The sequence below is a fragment of the Cyanistes caeruleus genome, chromosome 4 (assembly GCF_971803275.1).
Source record: "Cyanistes caeruleus chromosome 4, bCyaCae1.hap1.1, whole genome shotgun sequence".
Classification (NCBI taxonomy): domain Eukaryota; kingdom Metazoa; phylum Chordata; class Aves; order Passeriformes; family Paridae; genus Cyanistes; species Cyanistes caeruleus.
The window spans coordinates 44,844,632-44,861,460 of NC_141704.1; the positions used below are offsets into that span (position 1 = coordinate 44,844,632).

Consider the following 16,829-nt stretch of genomic DNA (forward strand, 5'->3'; position numbering starts at 1 on the left):
GCTGTCACAGACCATGCATTGCATGACAGTGGTTGTCATAATTTGAATGCAGTGTTAACAATAATGACTAAGCCAAGCACTGAAAACTGACCATCGGCGCCGTGCAGACGAGGTTCTGACACCCCCAGCCTCCTAGAGCTTCTGTATTTGTGCCAAGAAAAAAGGGATCACCGCCAAGACTGTGATGTACAAGAGCTGGCCAAAGAGCTCTTCCTAAGCACAGTTGTTTTCACTTGCTGTGTGTGGAAGGAGTCATAAATTGCAAAAGAAACCACAGACAAGCAGAGTGCCTTATGATGATTTGTTCCTGATGATGCAGCATTGCTGCTAGGTAGGACTTTTTGCACCGTCGGTTTTATCTGGGGCCTGTTGAGCACCCTGGTTAGAGCTGTGGCCAGTAAGAGGGATAAAGCATGGGCAGGAATAGGAGTAGGAATGAGCACTGGGGCTAAGGGACATCAGAAGTTCCAGTGTCAGTGCTGGCTGGCTGATGAATGTATCTGCTGATGGGGGGAAACAGCATCCCGAATGAGCAGTTTCTGCTGGGCAGCTTGCATCGGGTTCTCACTGTGCACTACTGGGCTTTTGTGCTCAGGCCCAACATCCTCTCCTTGCTGAAACCCTTGCATACATCAGCACCTTACGGTACTATTATTACCTGGTTTTACTGGTTCAAATAATTATTTAGTGATAGAAGTAATTAAAATACTCCTACCAGTGATGATAACTAAATTAATTAATAACCAGATTAGCTGATTGAACTGACACGGTATTCTTTCCTTCTCAGATGGCACTGAGGTGAGCAGCTCAGCTTCAAAATGCAGATGTGAGGCATTACTGTTATGTCACACAGACACAATAATTTGGAGGTCTTTCCATTCCAGGAAGTTTTCCACCTTCCTTGGCAGATATTTGTCTTATAAATCAAGACAGCTACACAGCTGCTGCCATGGATCCTGCACACCAGGAGTACGTCAGAGACAGAAATAGAGCTTAATGGAAGCTCACTTTCATGGCAGGAGCTAATGCAGCCTCACCTGTAGCTGGTATCCACGGGAGAAAGGCACCACACAAATGCAGTGCTGCTGCTGGTTCACCACAGGGGCTCAGACTCACAGCTGCTAGGCACCAAACCAGGAGCTCTGCAGGCTGGGAATAGCTCTCAGGCATGGGTTTCCCTTGGCAAGCTGCCTGCAGTCAGAATACCCCTGCTTTTTTAGACAGAGCCTGCTTCAGGTGCTTAGTTTTCAGGCCAAGGGAATCAGAGGGGACTATATCTTATGGCTGGCTTTTGTTGCTGCTCCCACACCCAGTCTTAGAAGCACCACCAAAGCGGTGACCTATTCCCCTTCACTGGCTGTAAATGAAGCACAATCATATTTATGGAGATTCCTGTCTTTCTCCCACCACAAGATTCAATGTGAGATGAGGTTTACCTACCTTTTCCTTTTCTACTGCTGGAGAAAAACAGGTTCACAGCATGCTCATACATTCCCAAATGACACGTGCTTGTCACTGGCATTACAGTCAGTAAAAAGGAGTTTGATGCTCATGTTTTGTTCAGATGAGAACAAAATCCCACCAAACCCCGCCGCAGAGAGTCAGGGTAATTAAAGCACTGCTGGCTGCAAGGAGACATATTTAGAAACTACCAGCCCCACCACACTCAATAGCTTATTCTCCTTCAGGGGGACAGTTTTCCTGCCAAATGTCTCACTTCCTTACTCTACTTCTGATGTTCCTAGTCTGGGAAAGGTAAAGCATCATTGCATCTTAGCGTGTTGCGCTGCCAGAGGCAGGCACAGCTTTTGTAGCAATGGCTCGCAGCAAGCATCAGCACGTTGCTGGGTTTACTGCTGACCACCCCCTAGCTGTTTCTGTGGAGTCTGAAATGCTTTTCCTTTGATGTAAGGATGCTGGAAACTTCACGTAATGGCAACACAATGCAACTTGGAAACTGTCCGCCCTTTTCTTTCTCACAACACTTAGCAGGGAGCTCTGGCACAACACTGCCAGTGGCTCTGAGGAAGGCTGCTCACAGGTGATGTAACGCCCTGGCATAACTTGCCTTTGAGCTTTCTCTTCTTCTCAGGACAAGAAGCTGCATGCAGACATGCTGGCATGGTGGAGAAGGGTTTAGAGTCCTAAGAGTTACTGGGAAAGGGGACAATGGGGGGAAAAAAGATCATATGGGCTCTTTTTTTCAGCCCAACCAGTGCTTTTTGACATTATATATGTGTTGGAGACACTGCTATCTGGGTAACTTCCTCAGCAGCCTGATGGAGCTAGGAAACTTTCTGAAAACAGCAGAGTCAGATCATTTCACCTGGCTATCCCCTCTGTGCCTTATATCTAATATTAAAAACATTTCTCTTCCCTCCTCAAAATCAGTAACAGTATTATTGGAACAAGCTGTGTGGGTCCTCAAATTTTGTCCTCCGCTAATGATATCCTGTCAGTCTGCAACAGAACTTGTACATGGTTGAGATTACTGAAGCTCTTGCCTGCAGGTTTTTCAATGGCACACACAAGGGATAATTTGCCCTTGTGAGCGTACTGTGAAAAAATCGAGCTTTATTAAAGAAATCCATACTTTCAGCCTAGATTATGCCTCCTGCCAGGGAGGTGACATCATTACTAGTCTAGGTATTCATATTCTGCTGAGCTGGCATCTAAAACAGAGCTCATGTTTCCCCAGACTTTTCAGAAACCTCTGTTCAAACCCTTAGAACTTCAATATAGTAACTTCAATGTTTTGCTGGGTTTTTATAGTGCTGTGATCTGATAACTTCATCACTGGCAGCCTACACTGTGCCTTACCTCACTAAATGTATTTAGGATTAGATGCAAACCGTGTGTTTCATTTAGATAAGTCTCGCATCAGGCTGAATTGTTGCATGCAAGACCCTCAGAATAAATGGATCCATCTCCCTAGTGGACCAGGAGCACACTGGGTCCCAAAAACTTTGCTGAACTGGAGAGGAATCTGAGAGCCTCTGAGTCAAAATCCACTGATCAATCTCCTTAAGAACCAGCACTCACACTTGTAACAGTGGCCAGCTCTCCAGCTGCCTCCACAGCCCCTAAAGCAAAACAAAATAAAAACAGGACCAATAATAAAGAAATCAATAACCTTAGAAGGCACAATCTTCTCATACTGAGAAGGTTTTCTGTATCTGTACATTGGACTTGAAGAGACAATTAAAAAACAAAAAAATCACAGCTCTGGTAAACTCTAGAATTGTCTGTTGTATTTTTATTAATTTGTGCAAAATTCACTAATTTATCATTATTGTATTTATAGTAGAATAAATGTATAACACTCTTGAAATGCATGGATACTATCCAAGGAAATTAGCTAAACACATAGTTCCTTCTGTGATAGGACAAATCTGGGTAGTGCTGGGCACAAACTGATTTTTCACTCGCTGATACTGCACTTGAAAATCCCTTTCACTAGGGGCATGCTTGGGGGATGGCCAGTGAGAAATTAACCAATGTACCATGGAAAACACTGCACAGTGTCTGACCTCCTAGGCTGGTAAACAATAAACACAAATGCTAGCTTCAAAACAGCTTTCCTAATAGGAAAAAGAGCAAAAATTATGGTCTAATGAGAACATACTTAAGGTAGTTAGTCAGTAGTAACAGTATTTGGATAAAGCTAGTTCTGACAAAAAACAGTGTCAGAATATGAATATACCCTCTGCAAAGTGAAACCTAGACTAACTAGAATAAACTTTCAGAAAATTATAGCAAAGATTACCAGCAGAGCAGACTGACTCTGCCATAAGCAGACATGGGCCATGTTTACAAGATCAAGCAAGGATAAGATAATCCCAGGTGAGTGGAATGTACTTAGTGGGTGCAAAAGGCCTGAGTACACTGATGTGTGCCAAGTCTTTTGAGAAGTAACTAGGTCAAACAAGCTGATGGTTTACTCAGCTTTTCAAAACATGGAAAACAACTCTTGCATTAAATTACAGCATAGCTAAAACCTTGAGAAATTTGTTCTGAGGTGATAAACGTGCTTCAGGTGAATTTTACACGTGAAGGGAGAGCTAGTTTTGTGTGGAGCCTGTGGGCTTTCCCATGGCTAGGAAAGCAGAAGAGAGAGGAAACATACACACCACCCCCCTGTCCCTGAGCTGCCAAATCAGCAGGGGAAAGAAACAGAAGCTGTTAATACACTTGAACACTGCTTTTCAGAAATAAACTGTCCTAATTATAACCTGCTGAGATCAAAATGGCAAAAGCCAGAAAAAAAAGCTGCCAGACTGCAGGAGCCAGGCTGCCTACAGGGGCCTGCCACGGTGGTTAGGTGGGAATTCCTCCCCAGGCCAGTGAGTATCATCTCATCATCTGAAATTTTGGGTGAGTCAGAAAGAGTAGTTTACAGCAGGAGTTAGGCAGGAACACAGGGACAGGATCAGGTCAGGAGGATGCTGAGAAAGGTGAAGGGGGCAATGGGTTCTTGGGCAATGGCAGGCATGTTCAGGGTGGCAGGTTGAAGGAGTGCAGGACAGGAAGCAGGAATGCAGCAGGGCTGGATTCGGGCTTTATATTAAATTCTGAACTGTGCTCTCAGGAAAGAAATAGAGAAAAAGAGACCTGCAGAGAAGATAGAATAAGTATGCTTATAAATAAAACAACTATGTATTTATAGACCACAAATATACATATACATACTTATATTTATAAAATTTATTAATAAAAATAGTCCATATCAATCAAGTATGTGGTAAAAGTTTTAATTCTTTCATTTGTTTTCCTTCATTCCAAGGTATTATTCCCAAGCATTGCAGTAATGTATCCCTTAATATTGTTCCTATAGTTATGGACTTACTTGACATACTTACGTCTGACTCTCAGTTACTCTGTTTCTGACAATCTAAGTACTATAAAAGAGAAAATTAAATACAGGATGTCAGACTGTCTTCTAGCTCACTCAGCAGTGCCTCGCCACTGAAGAGTATTTTATTTCATACAAGCATGGCCTCTTAGTCACAGTGAGAATTTCCTTTCTTTGAGTATGGTCAGACCTTACTAGGTCTGCTAAGCTCTCCCCATTGGGATGTCTGCTGTTTATTTTTTATAGTCTGTAGGAAATGTTATCAAAAGACAGAATCTATTAGCTCTGGAGGCTACCCGAGGAGACATGGTAAATAACTTAGCATCATCACATGCAGTTCGAGCATGGCTGGGAGCAGGACAGGTTGGACAAGAGAGCACAGGCATTTCTTGCAGCAAATGGAGTCAGCCTGCTCTGACTCATACACCCCTTACTTGTCAGGATTTGAGAGATCCTCTCTCTTCACGTAACCTCTGATTCGAGAAATGAGTTGCTAACACTTCTGCTTCTCCTAGTGCTCGCTTCCCTCAAAGCCTAGCATAAAGTTTTTGCTATGATGCTTGATGTCAGACTCTTGGTCTTGCTTACAGGGAACATCAGCTTGTTCCACAGGAACAGATACCAGCTTTGCTTATGGAGCAGGCCTCTGAAATGCACATAAATCATGTACAGTCTGGTCATTCAAAATTCATTACAAATAAAAAAAGAAAATTAAAAAAACAGAAAGCAAAAAAAAAAATCTCAGCAAGTTGCAGCTGCCAGCACACGGGCTGCAGTACACGGAAAGAACATTTTAAGGGGAGAGAACAGGTAACCCTTCTCATTCTCAGACCTGGTGTGGAGCTCACCTTCAGGCACCTCACAGTAAGGCAGTTTGGGCCCAGGCTGCGTGTCACGCAGCTGTCTGTGCACACAGCTGGGCGGGACGTGTTCCACCCGGCCAGCACACAGCCCATCTCCCTGCACCGTGCTTGTGCAGGGGGCTCGCAGGGGCTGCCTCCTCCCAGCTCGCTGGGCTCCATGCCTGGGGCTGTCTCCGGTGCGTGTGAAAAGGTCGTGCCCGTGCTGCCCGGCATTCCTGCGGGCAACGAGGAGGCGATTCGGTACTGGGTTAATAACGAGCAGGGGATAAACCCACACGTCCCGCTAGACACAGGGAGTCCTGTGCATAATCCTGAGACCGACAGAGCCAGTGTGCAGCAGCCCTGGGAAACTGCGAGATGGGGACACTTACGAAAAGCAGCTGAAGCCTCGGGCAGTTTTCTGCAGCATGCTGTAGACAGCTCTAATTGCTGGCCTTTTGTGAAAACTATTAAGGCCTCTCCTAATCAGTCCCCACGGGAGCAGTGTTTCAGCGGGAGCTGCGGTGCCGAGCTCCCCGAGGCTCCCACAAGCCGGGCACGGGCTCCTGCCTTCGCCCGCTCCTCACGTCCTGGGAAACCTCTTTCCCGACCCCTGCTCTCGCGAAAACGTCCCTTTCCCGTGTTCTGGGGAAACACCGGCACGGAACCTGCAGGAACGTCAAGCAAAATCCTAAAATTGGGTAGAACCACGAGCTGGGGTCCTGTGGTCCGAGGCTCATCTGGGACATCTCCTGCCGCCTCCCGGGGCGGCCACGGCCGGGCCGAGCCCCTCTGTCCCTCGGCCTGGGCCGGCCCAGCGCGGGCAGCGCCGCGCCAGGAGCGGGGCCTGGAGCGGGGGCTGGGCCTTGCCCTCACGGCTCCGCCCCGGCCCTTTAAGGCGCCGCGGGGCCGCGCCGTGCCGAAACGCGCCGAGCCGAGCCGAGGTGAGTGCCGGGGCACGGTGGGCTGGACCGGCCCGGGCAGCGGTCGGGGGTGGCGGTGGCGGTGAGGGGGAGGCGGCGGCGGGCGATGCTCACCCGCTGCTGCCGCTTGGCCGCTCTAATGATGGAGCTGCCACGCACCGGGCTTCCCCGACGGGCAGCCGAAAAAGCCGTCCAGGATAACCGGATAGCCTGCAATTCTCGTGTGTCTGTCTTGCGGCTGGCTTAGGTCTCTTGAATTAGAGCTGCCGCTAGCAAGCGGGTCGGAGAGGAGCTGGCGGCTGCCGTGGCTTGTCCCGTGGATGACGTGCGGGGTACAAGCGGCTGCCATCGAGCCGCAGCCGACACCGGGACTGCTGGTGCTGGCAGTGAGAGCACCTGGATGTCTGATTGCTGCTTTTGAGCTCCCCGGAGGCTTGCATGAAGTAGCCGCCGAGTCCCGAGGGAGCGGGGCAGGCTTGGGGCGGGGCTGGGAAGGAGGCTGCAGCGGAGGAGCGGGCAGCAGCACTGTGCGCTGTGCCGGGGCACGGCTGCCCCGCCACCCCGGCCCGAGAGCCCCGCCGGGAGAGAGCCCCTGCTGCTGAGTAACTGAGGAAATATTGCCGTTCTTCCCACGCAGACCGCCATAGGAACAGCATGGGGGGATAAATGGAAATGCCTTCTCTGGAAGAGAATACGGTTACCTTGAAGTGCTGACTAAAGTTCCTTTTTGCTTTTCATTTAATGAATTCCCAAAGCCCTTATCAGAAGTTTTGAGTTAGCTAATGGTTGTCGGGTCGTCTAGTATTTTGTCTCGCTCGGGAAGAAAGGTTGGAGCTGCACCCTGTGTTGCCCAATATTGCATGTGAAATCTGGGGCAAAGCTGGGGAAACCTGATTCAGGTCCTCAGCTCCAGTGTGCGTGAAAACTAAAATATTGTTTGCTAACAAAATTATTAAAATAATTAGTGTAGGCTCATGTAAATGCACAAAAGAACATGAGCATGGGGATGATGAGAGGAAAAGACAGAAGTAGTTCTTGTACCAAATACCATTTACATTTTGGAAAGCATACAGAGTGGAAAGGAATCTCTTCTTTTTTTTTTTTCTTTTTTTTTTTCCCCCAATCCATGCATTCCGTTTCCAAAGTGTTGTGCAGCCTATATTCTCATCAACTAAGGACGCTCTTTGCTGTGATTGATGTCAGCTGCTGTGCAGTAGCACAGCCAAGCACTTGAATAAAAGAAATGGAATCTCGATTTTTAGACTGTACAGTTGTTCCAAGAATGACAAAAGCAAAGTGGGAAATGTCATAAAACTAATTTTATTAGCTGGGTCAGGGTATTAGTGCTAAACCACGGAGCAGTAATGATGCTAATCCCATGGAAGTATTAAACAAAGGGCTGTCTCAGTAATTGGTGTCAGTGTGCAAATGGCACTGCTCAGCCACTCTGAGGAAGTTTCCTAAGCTGTTGGTTAGGAATGTACCTAAGGTGCCCCAATTTAGGTTAATAAACTAATCTTATTTTCCTGCATGCCATGAATGGCTGTCTGCATGTCTTGGACAAAGATCTTGTAGCAGCTACCTGGCAGCATGTCTTACTCAGGAACCACACGTCCTACCTTGCATCCCTAAAACTGCTGAACTGCTGCTCATGCTGCTGGGGCAGGAGGCTTGTTTTACCAAGCAGGATGGGTCACATAATTCAGGCTTAGCCAAAACTGCTGCTCTCAGTTGTGATTTGTGAGTCTGTTCCACCTTGCCTGGGGTGCGAGGCAGCTTGCTCTGCACTGAAGCATGTCCCACACACTGGGAGATGAGCCCCTTAGAGAAAGGAGCTCTTGAAGCAAAGTGTTCCTGTCTGGCTCCCTGTGGTGGCACTTCCAGCTCCTCTCTATTGGTGAGGGAGGCAACTGGAGATTGGTAGTCCTCTGCTTCTGGCTCAGAGGGATGAGTGCAAAGTTAACTGAAGGAAGGCAGCAGGCTGTGGGCTTTGTGTGGGGATGCTGTTGTGCGTATCTTCCCCTTGTCAGGCCTAGGAGAGCTTCTCAGGGTGACTGAAAGTGAGTTTTGCGGAGAAAAGTCAGAAGCTCCTAAGAAATTCTTTCCCAGCCTCCCTCCCTAGTAGCTGACCTGTACTTCAGCACAGCTGTGGGAACTCTGCAGGGAGGGAATGCTCTTGCTGATGGGGTAGGGTGGCAGGAGGTGCCCTCTGGGCTTCCAGTGGGCAAACCATGGTCCTCACCCAAAAACCCTGTGTGAAATGAGGATCAGTAAGGGAGCACTGTGGGTGATGAGTGCTGAGCAGCCCTGCCGGGTTAAGCTCATGGAGGCAGTAACCCTGTCTGGCTGCTGTTGGCCTCTGTGCTGGTGAGAGGTGGTGGCACTGAGCTGCAGGAGAGCAAACAAGCATTAAACAGCAGTCACAAGCCAAGGGCAGTTCAGGGCTGATAGCGAGATGAGCCTTCGGCAAACACCGCTGTGTTAGCTCGTGGTGGTGGCAGGAGGAAAGCCCCAGAAATCCCGAAGGTGATGGGCAGGGCTCTGCTTTGGAACTTTAACCCCAGACAGTTAATAGGAGGAGCTCCTCATTGAGCTTGGGGGGAACTGCTGGGGGTGGTGACAGGGAGTGCAGGGGAGTTCTGGAGGGAGCAGATGAGCTTGAGATGGGACAGCCACTGCTTCTGGCTTAATGTAAGAGACTGTTCCCAAAGCTACAGGTTAACACAATGAGTGAGATGCCTGTCCCCAGTTTGGTGAGTGTCCATTGCAAGTAGTGCAGGATCCTTTTAAATCAGCTGTGGCTACTTGAGCAGTTGGGTTTGGTTGATATACCTGCCTGGTAAAGGTGCAGTTCATGTAACAGGGGTGGAATCCCTGGAAAATAATCCCCCTTAAGCTTCTTTGAAGTGCAGGTGTGATCTCAAAGGAGTTCAGAATGTTCCTACAACCCTAATAGGTGGTTTTCTGATGAAGTGAACTTTGGCTTGTACCACATCCCAAATGATAGGCCCTGCAGTAAAACAAAACACCATTGTTGGCACAATTGGATTGCTTCTATCAGACAAGAGGCCCAGCAGTAATGAAGCATAGAAACGGAAATTATATCCATCTGGGGGGGCATTCGTTCCAGGTACAGTAAAGCTCTTGTGCATGAAACTGTAATTTGTGCATATCCAATTTATGTAACTTTCAAAATCCCCAGGCAGGGACAGAGGACATGGCTTGTGAAGACTGTGTCTCTGTTTTTCTTGCTGTTCAGCAGCAGTGGTCTCTGTTCCCCTTGCCAGTTCGTCTGCTTTTACAAATAGCCGTAGAGAGCCTGCCTAAGCCTTTAAGTCTGGTCTGGCATCTGAAGAGCTGGGAAGTTGAACTGGTCCCAAAAACTTCTCACGCAGTGGAAGGTCACGTTTTTAAACAATGGATGAAATTGCAGGGTTATGCTCTGATGCCACACAAACTTCACAGATCTGGTTTAAAGGAGCCTGTAACCCCAGCTGTTCTGGGGCCAGCATGGTGGAGCACACTGTGTTTAACAAATGTCTCCCCTTCTCCCTTCCTCTGGCTGGGCACAGAGAACCACCATGCCGAACTGGGGAGGTGGCAACAAGTGCGGTGCCTGTGGCCGCACCGTCTACCATGCTGAGGAGGTGCAGTGTGACGGGAGGAGCTTCCACCGGTGCTGCTTCCTCTGCAGTAAGTATTCTCCTCCAAAAATCTCTCCTGGTGTAGCTGTGGGGATGGTTCACAGGAGGCATCCCAGACTCAGCTGGTACCTGTGAGGCACTGGGGATGGCAGTGGCCAGAGGTGACTTTGTCCATCACATGTTGAGGCTGATTCCTGCTTCCCCATGTGCCTCCTGGGCTTGGCATCCCCGAGGGGAGAACTCGCCTCCTGGAGAGGTTTTATCATATCAGGGGTTGGGATGCACGTCTCAGAGCAGACACATTTGTACTCTTGCCAGCCTTTTCCTTGGGCATCTAAGGGATCCTGAGGTTGGAAACCTGGCTTAAGTGTTGCTCATGCAGCGTAGGAAGGCCAGTGGCAGAGCCTTGTTTGCACTGATCTGAGCTCAGCTGGGCTTCTCCCCATGGTCCTGGGGCTGGCAGAAGCTGAAGGAACAGCTATCAAACTGCTGCCCTGAAGTCCTGTGCAGACCAGGACAGGAGTGCGCATGAGCACAGCCGACTTGTTGATGCTTTAGCACAGCCAAAAGCCTAAACTTTCTTGGCACAGAGGCCTGTGGTTTATTTCAGATGAAAGGAGTCCAAAGCATTATTTTCCAGTCCAACCAACAAGCCCAGTGAGGCATTGAAAATCACTTTCTCTGCTGAAAATACCTCTGCTTAGATGAAGGGAACAAAGGGTCCCTGTGAATTGGAGGCTCCAACTTTGCAAACAGACAGCCTCTGTGTCTGAATCAAGACAATTTTACCTTATTGCAAACATGAGGTACTGTTTTGCCCTACTTGTTGGTGATTAATACATATGGCCAGAGCTAGGTTTAGCCTTCTTACATTGGCTGCAGTTACAGCTGGGCCCCTCAAACAAGTTTGCTGTTAAGTCTGCTGCCTAACCTTGGTGTGCTGTGCTGGCACTGAGAGCCTTGGCACACCTACGCTCCTTTCCTTGAGCTCTACCAGTGGTTACAAAAAACAAAGATTAGATGCCTCAGCTGCCTCACTTTCAGCCTTTTATGGGAGTTACTATTAAAAGAAACCTGGAACTTACAGTCAAACAATGGCTCTAGTGTGTCTGAATACATGGTTTTCCTTAGTGCATACTTCTGTTGGGGTTAAAGTCTGTAGACTTAACAAACATGCATTAATTGATTTACTTATTGGATATTAGTGGCTTATAAAAAGAATGGAGCTAATGGTTGCCATAAGCAAAAGTCACCCAGTGTTTTGAAAGCATTTAATCTTTTAACAAAAAATTCATGAGGGTGTTGTTTTTTATTTCTCCCCAAATTCTTTTTCATGGGCATAATGTTGTTGCAGATGGAAAGTGTGTGCCAGTTGGCATACAAAAGGAGGTTCAAGAAGGAAATAGTTTCTCCCTTCTGCTGTAACCTTGAGTAGAGAGAGGGCTTGCATTGTGCTGAAGGGCAATGTGGGAATGCCAGAAAAGCACAGCCCCTCTGGTGACAGCTGTGAACCAGACCCAGCTCTGCCCAGTATTGAGGTGGGGGTGGGGGGAGAACCTTGAAGGTTTGTTTTTTTTTTCCCAGCCCCACCCTGGCCCAAAGGGCAGGACAGGGGCTCTTCTGTAAGATAGGCTTTTTCTTCCTGCTGTATGGCATCTGTCAAGGGAAACTGCTGACTGCCCTCTCTGGGTTTCTGAGCAGCCTCATCCATCAAACAACAGCAAGTTTTCAGGCTTTAAATGTCACGGTCATGAAGAGGTGGGAGGAAAATAGAGCCCTTTACAGGGCTAAGCATAATTCACAGATTCAAACAGCAACTTGCTCCCTCTAATCTCTGGTGGTCCCACAGCCTAATGGGAAGAGTTTTGGACAGGGAAACCCATAACATCACTTCTCACTTGATTTTTGGCTTACAGTGTGTGCTGATGGAAATAGTCCCTTAAGGCAGTTTAACTTTTTTTCTTTTTTTTTTTTTTTTCTCCAGTGGTCTGCCGGAAAAACTTGGACAGCACAACTGTAGCAATTCATGATGCTGAAGTTTACTGTAAATCTTGCTATGGGAAGAAATATGGCCCAAAAGGCTATGGATATGGCCAAGGGGCAGGCACGCTGAACATGGACAGGGGAGAGAGACTAGGCATCAAGCCTGAGAAGTGAGTGAACTGAGCTGGGGGGTTCATGGCCCTTGTCCTTCAGTACTGTTTTCAGAGGAGTCTTTCAGGCTGGATTTTGTTTATGTTCCTGTTTGGAATAGAAATGCTGCAAAATACTCCAGTCTAGTTGAATGCAGGGCATTGAACCTGCAGTGCACAAAGCTCCCACTGGTGACTATGTGAGCTGGAACAGTAGGAGTTAGTGCAAGCAAAGACACACCCTACGAATGAGCCATAGGGGATTGGATTATGGAGCTGCTGATGGCATTGCATAAACTCACAGAGGTGACTGTGGGTCTCACACTGCCCTCCTAAATAAGCTGGAAATGGCAATGCTCAACATGTTCTTGCAGGGATGGACTTGGACAGCTGAGAATCTGGGGCTACAAGTAGAATGAATTTTTAACTAGCAAACAAAGAACCATTTGTGCTTAATTACAGCCAAAACCAAAAGTCACATTAAATAGTAAACATTCCTAGTCTGATTAAGTTCTTGCTGTAAAACAAAGCATGTAGAAAGAAGCTGAGGTATGTCTCAGAACTTGCTTCATGCAAGTTCCCAAATTACTGCTTAACGTTTATATCATGTATGCTCTCCAGCCAGGTCCAGTGATCCATTCAGGCTCCTGATTATAATCAGTGGACAGAACCTTAACAGAATTATTTGTAGCTTAGTATCTGGAAAATCCATGTCCTGATAGAGTTCAGCTCTTCTAGTTAAGTGAAAAGGGGAAGGCTCCTCAGGAAATTAGCCTTTACAGTAGCTTATTTTTATCCTTTAAAGCATGGCCTTTCTCTTTTTATTGTTGTGGCTTTGGTTTTTTCCCTACCAAATGTAATTGGATGGCCTTGCTGGTAACTTACTTCTCCAGTTTTGCAGAGCGAGAGATTGTTTAGTAAGAGTAGAGAAAACAAATGTCCTGTTTCTTTCAGCACGCCTTCTCCTCACCGGCCCACCACAAATCCAAACCCTTCCAAGTTTGCTCAGAAGTTTGGAGGGACAGAGAAATGCTCAAGGTGTGGTGATTCTGTTTATGCAGCAGAGAAAGTAATAGGAGCTGGAAAGGTAAGGAACTGCACGTGCTGTTTTGTACCTGCTACGTGGACTTTTAACTGAGTAAGGTGTGTTATGTTGGTCCCAGCAGGGAACCAACTGCAGGGCAGTTACCTTAAAATTGCATTTATTTGCACTGGGAATCGTAAAATCAATGTACTTAATTAAAAAAAAAAAGCAGTTGAAATGCAGGGTGATGAGTGATCACCTTAGATTTCAGAGGTGAAGATTTAATATCGTCTCATGCTAGAGACTTGAAGCAGACTACAGAAGCCCCTCTCACCCAGAAGAGGAAACAATCTTGACGTGTGAAGCTTGTGAGGCTGAATGTTTCAGCAAAAGGGGGATGGTGTCTTGAAAATACCAAGTAAAACTGCATGTCAGTCTGCCAGTTGTCTGACTCACTCCCTACAGAGAGCCAAGATGTGCTCTGAATTGATAACAGCAAGCCCAAATCTTTCAGAACGGTGCTCTGAGCAGGATGCTGGGTGGGATCTTGGGCTGTGCTGCTCACAGAAATGCAGATGTTCTTGTCTGCTACTGGTGCACTTCAGCTGATTTTCACTTCAGCTGCACTTTCAGTCTCTAATCAACAGTGATGCAGATATATCCAGTTAATGTGTTTTTTTACCAACTTTGGCATCCTGTGTATTAATACTGTCATTTTTATTTTTTCTCTAGCCATGGCACAAGAACTGCTTCCGATGTGCCAAGTGTGGAAAAAGCTTAGAATCTACAACCCTAACTGAAAAAGAGGGAGAAATCTATTGTAAAGGTGAGAAAAAAATAAAGACCATTTGTTTATGGGTCAAGATAATGTCAAATGGTCAATATATGGCTGATATAAGAAACTTTCAGGCTTATGTTCACATGAAAGTGCTCTGTAAGTCATAGGAATAGAGTAAAATATGGAATTACTGAAGCTGCTGATGTAGTTGACATCTGCATCAAGTAAAACCTCATATACTGATAAATGCAGCAGCAGCCTTGCCCTCTGCCTGATCAGAGTAAGGAAACAAGCCAGCATGCATCCTGCTCTGCTTTGGGTCGTTGTGGATATAAACTTGATCCACACAGTGGTTTGATGACAACAAATGCCTTAACAGATACCAAGCCCCAGAACCGACCTGTGAGTTGCTCTCACAGAGTGGGCTGGAAGCTACACAGACCAAACAGTCCTGGCTACTGAGTTCAGTCCTGTGAGTTATGTAGTTTAACAAAATGTTTCTAAGCGTTGCTTCCCAGGGGGATATTCTAGTGACTAAGGAGGAATTGCTGAGAGGATTAGCCTAGACAGTGCTGGTCTTAATTAACGTGCCAGAAGATTAAGCTACTGCATGTTCATCTTTCTCACAGGTTGTTACGCAAAGAACTTTGGCCCCAAGGGATTTGGGTATGGCCAGGGAGCAGGTGCCCTCGTTCACGCCCAGTGAGGGGGCTAAAAACGCCTTCCAGCTCTGCTGAGATCCTGCTAGAAGGAACAAGAGTATCCTAAATGTTACTAACTACTGTGAAACAGATACTAGTTACTGTAGTGTACTTTCAGCTGATGATTTTAAAAACACACACACTGCTTTTTTCCCTCACCTTGTGTATCACATTGTAACACCTTTAATACTGAGTATCAATTCAATAAAGCTTTGCTTGTTGATATACATAAATCTAATCAATAAAGCTTTGCTTGTTGATATACATAAATCTAAGTGTTGCCTACTTTGTCTGCAATAAAAGTGAGGAGAGTGTTGCTCTCCGGCTGTGCACGGTGACACAGCTCTAAAGTGATAGATAAGGGGTAACTGTGCCTAAATGGGTGCCTGTCTCTGGCATAGTCTCTAGTAAATGAAAAACAAACCATTTTCACCATAATAGTCTGGAGGTGCTGTTATGCATAGAACTTACTGCACAGGAATATTCCACTGAGACAGCTGCAGATTAAGAAGTTATTAGGTTTAAAAAAACAAGCTTTGAAACTCTTGTCTGGTTTGGGAAGCAGGCTGATACATTTCTGGGATAAAAGAACCCTTCACAAAACTGAATTTATGGAAACACACTCAAGACTGGGAATGTTGCAACAAAACATTAAGCAACTGTATCAGCACAGTCTAAAGCAGTTTCAAGCAACATCTCTGACCATGGTCTGAGGCAGTGAAGCAGTTCAAGCCAAAAGTCTAATTAAAAAAGTATGTACTACTCAAAATAATACACAATGAGCATTTTGTACAGGTTATAAAGGAACCATGTGGATAGGAGGAAAAACAAGCCAGCTCAAAATGTGACCCGAGCTTGTCCAGTTCACAGAGCAAGAAAGATTAGAGCTGAAAAAGATAACAGTAAGTCTGAAGCAGCACACTTCAGGCATGAGTGAGGCAGCAAGCAAAAACACAGCCTAGGAAACCTGGGGAAAAACTCTCAGTCCTGCTACTTACTCATACCATTGACATTGCTTTCATAGCAAGAAAGTGATTTTACTAAAAGGCAGCTAATGGGAGATACAAGGCACTGAACTCTAGTCAAAGCGCAATGAGGGTGCAGAGGGCTGCCTTCTTTCCCAAAAAAACCTCGAAACCAGCTTTCAAATCATCAGGACTCTCAAGCACAACAATTCCTCTGATGGAGCACTGCAAATCTTGGATGGAGATCATCAGCACAGGTCAAGTCTTCCCTGGTCTTTTCCTGACAAGCCAAAGGATAGTCAGCCTGGACACAGCCTCACCAGGAACAATGTGTGGGGAAGGGGAGAATACCACCACTAATGCACAGCGTCAATACCAAACCAAGACTCAGTAGAAAACACTTTTTTCTTCCCTTTAAATGTGCTCCTATATCCTAGCCTTATACTTTAATACATGTTGCTGGTTATAAATATCCCGATTAAATTCAAAGCTGGATTGTTACCTTGTTTCTACTCAAACTCTAACCTTTAGCATGGAGCAGAAGAGCCAAGGTAGTCTGTCTCCTTCAAGTGCCACCCAGAAGCACACATCGTGTGTGTGTGTGTGTGTGTGTGTGTGTGTGTGACATCCTAGCCCTGTGCAGGTGTCTGGCTGACCCTTAGAATACCTCAAATGTCATTAAGTACATTAGGGCCACACAACACATTCCCTAGATGGAGTTCTCCCCTCAGAAATGTCACCTTGCCAGCATGCTTCACTCAAAAGACAGGAATATTAAATTAGCAAATGCTAACTGTGGTAGTGCAAAGGTATAATTTACCACAACAGTGTAGTAACTCATAGGATTTCACATCTGTACAGATTTGGGTGTGTGCCATCTGTAAGACATCTTTCCAGAAAGGTTTCTGATACTGGTCAGAAACTACACTCTAGGAAATCACACCCAAAGTCAATACAAACACTGCATC

At 46.4% G+C, this 16,829-nt stretch overlaps 1 protein-coding gene and 1 long non-coding RNA gene across 2 annotated transcripts; one reads left to right on the forward strand and one right to left on the reverse strand.

Annotated features, from left to right (window-relative positions):
- Nucleotides 1-3,241: 3,241 nt before the first annotated feature.
- Nucleotides 3,242-6,485, reverse strand: LOC147653608 (uncharacterized). The gene is made up of 2 exons (XR_015285499.1): nucleotides 6,087-6,485; nucleotides 3,242-5,930 (listed from the first exon to the last, which is right to left on the reverse strand). It is a non-coding gene; the product is annotated as an uncharacterized LOC147653608 (long non-coding RNA).
- Nucleotides 6,473-15,166, forward strand: CSRP2 (cysteine and glycine rich protein 2). The gene is made up of 6 exons (XM_086884240.1): nucleotides 6,473-6,638; nucleotides 10,190-10,310; nucleotides 12,246-12,414; nucleotides 13,348-13,480; nucleotides 14,150-14,243; nucleotides 14,825-15,166. The coding sequence occupies exons 2-6, from the start codon at nucleotides 10,199-10,201 to the stop codon at nucleotides 14,899-14,901; spliced, it is 585 nt and encodes a 194-aa protein (XP_086740366.1). The 5' UTR covers nucleotides 6,473-6,638; nucleotides 10,190-10,198; the 3' UTR covers nucleotides 14,902-15,166.
- The last annotated feature ends 1,663 nt before the right edge of the window (nucleotides 15,167-16,829 follow it).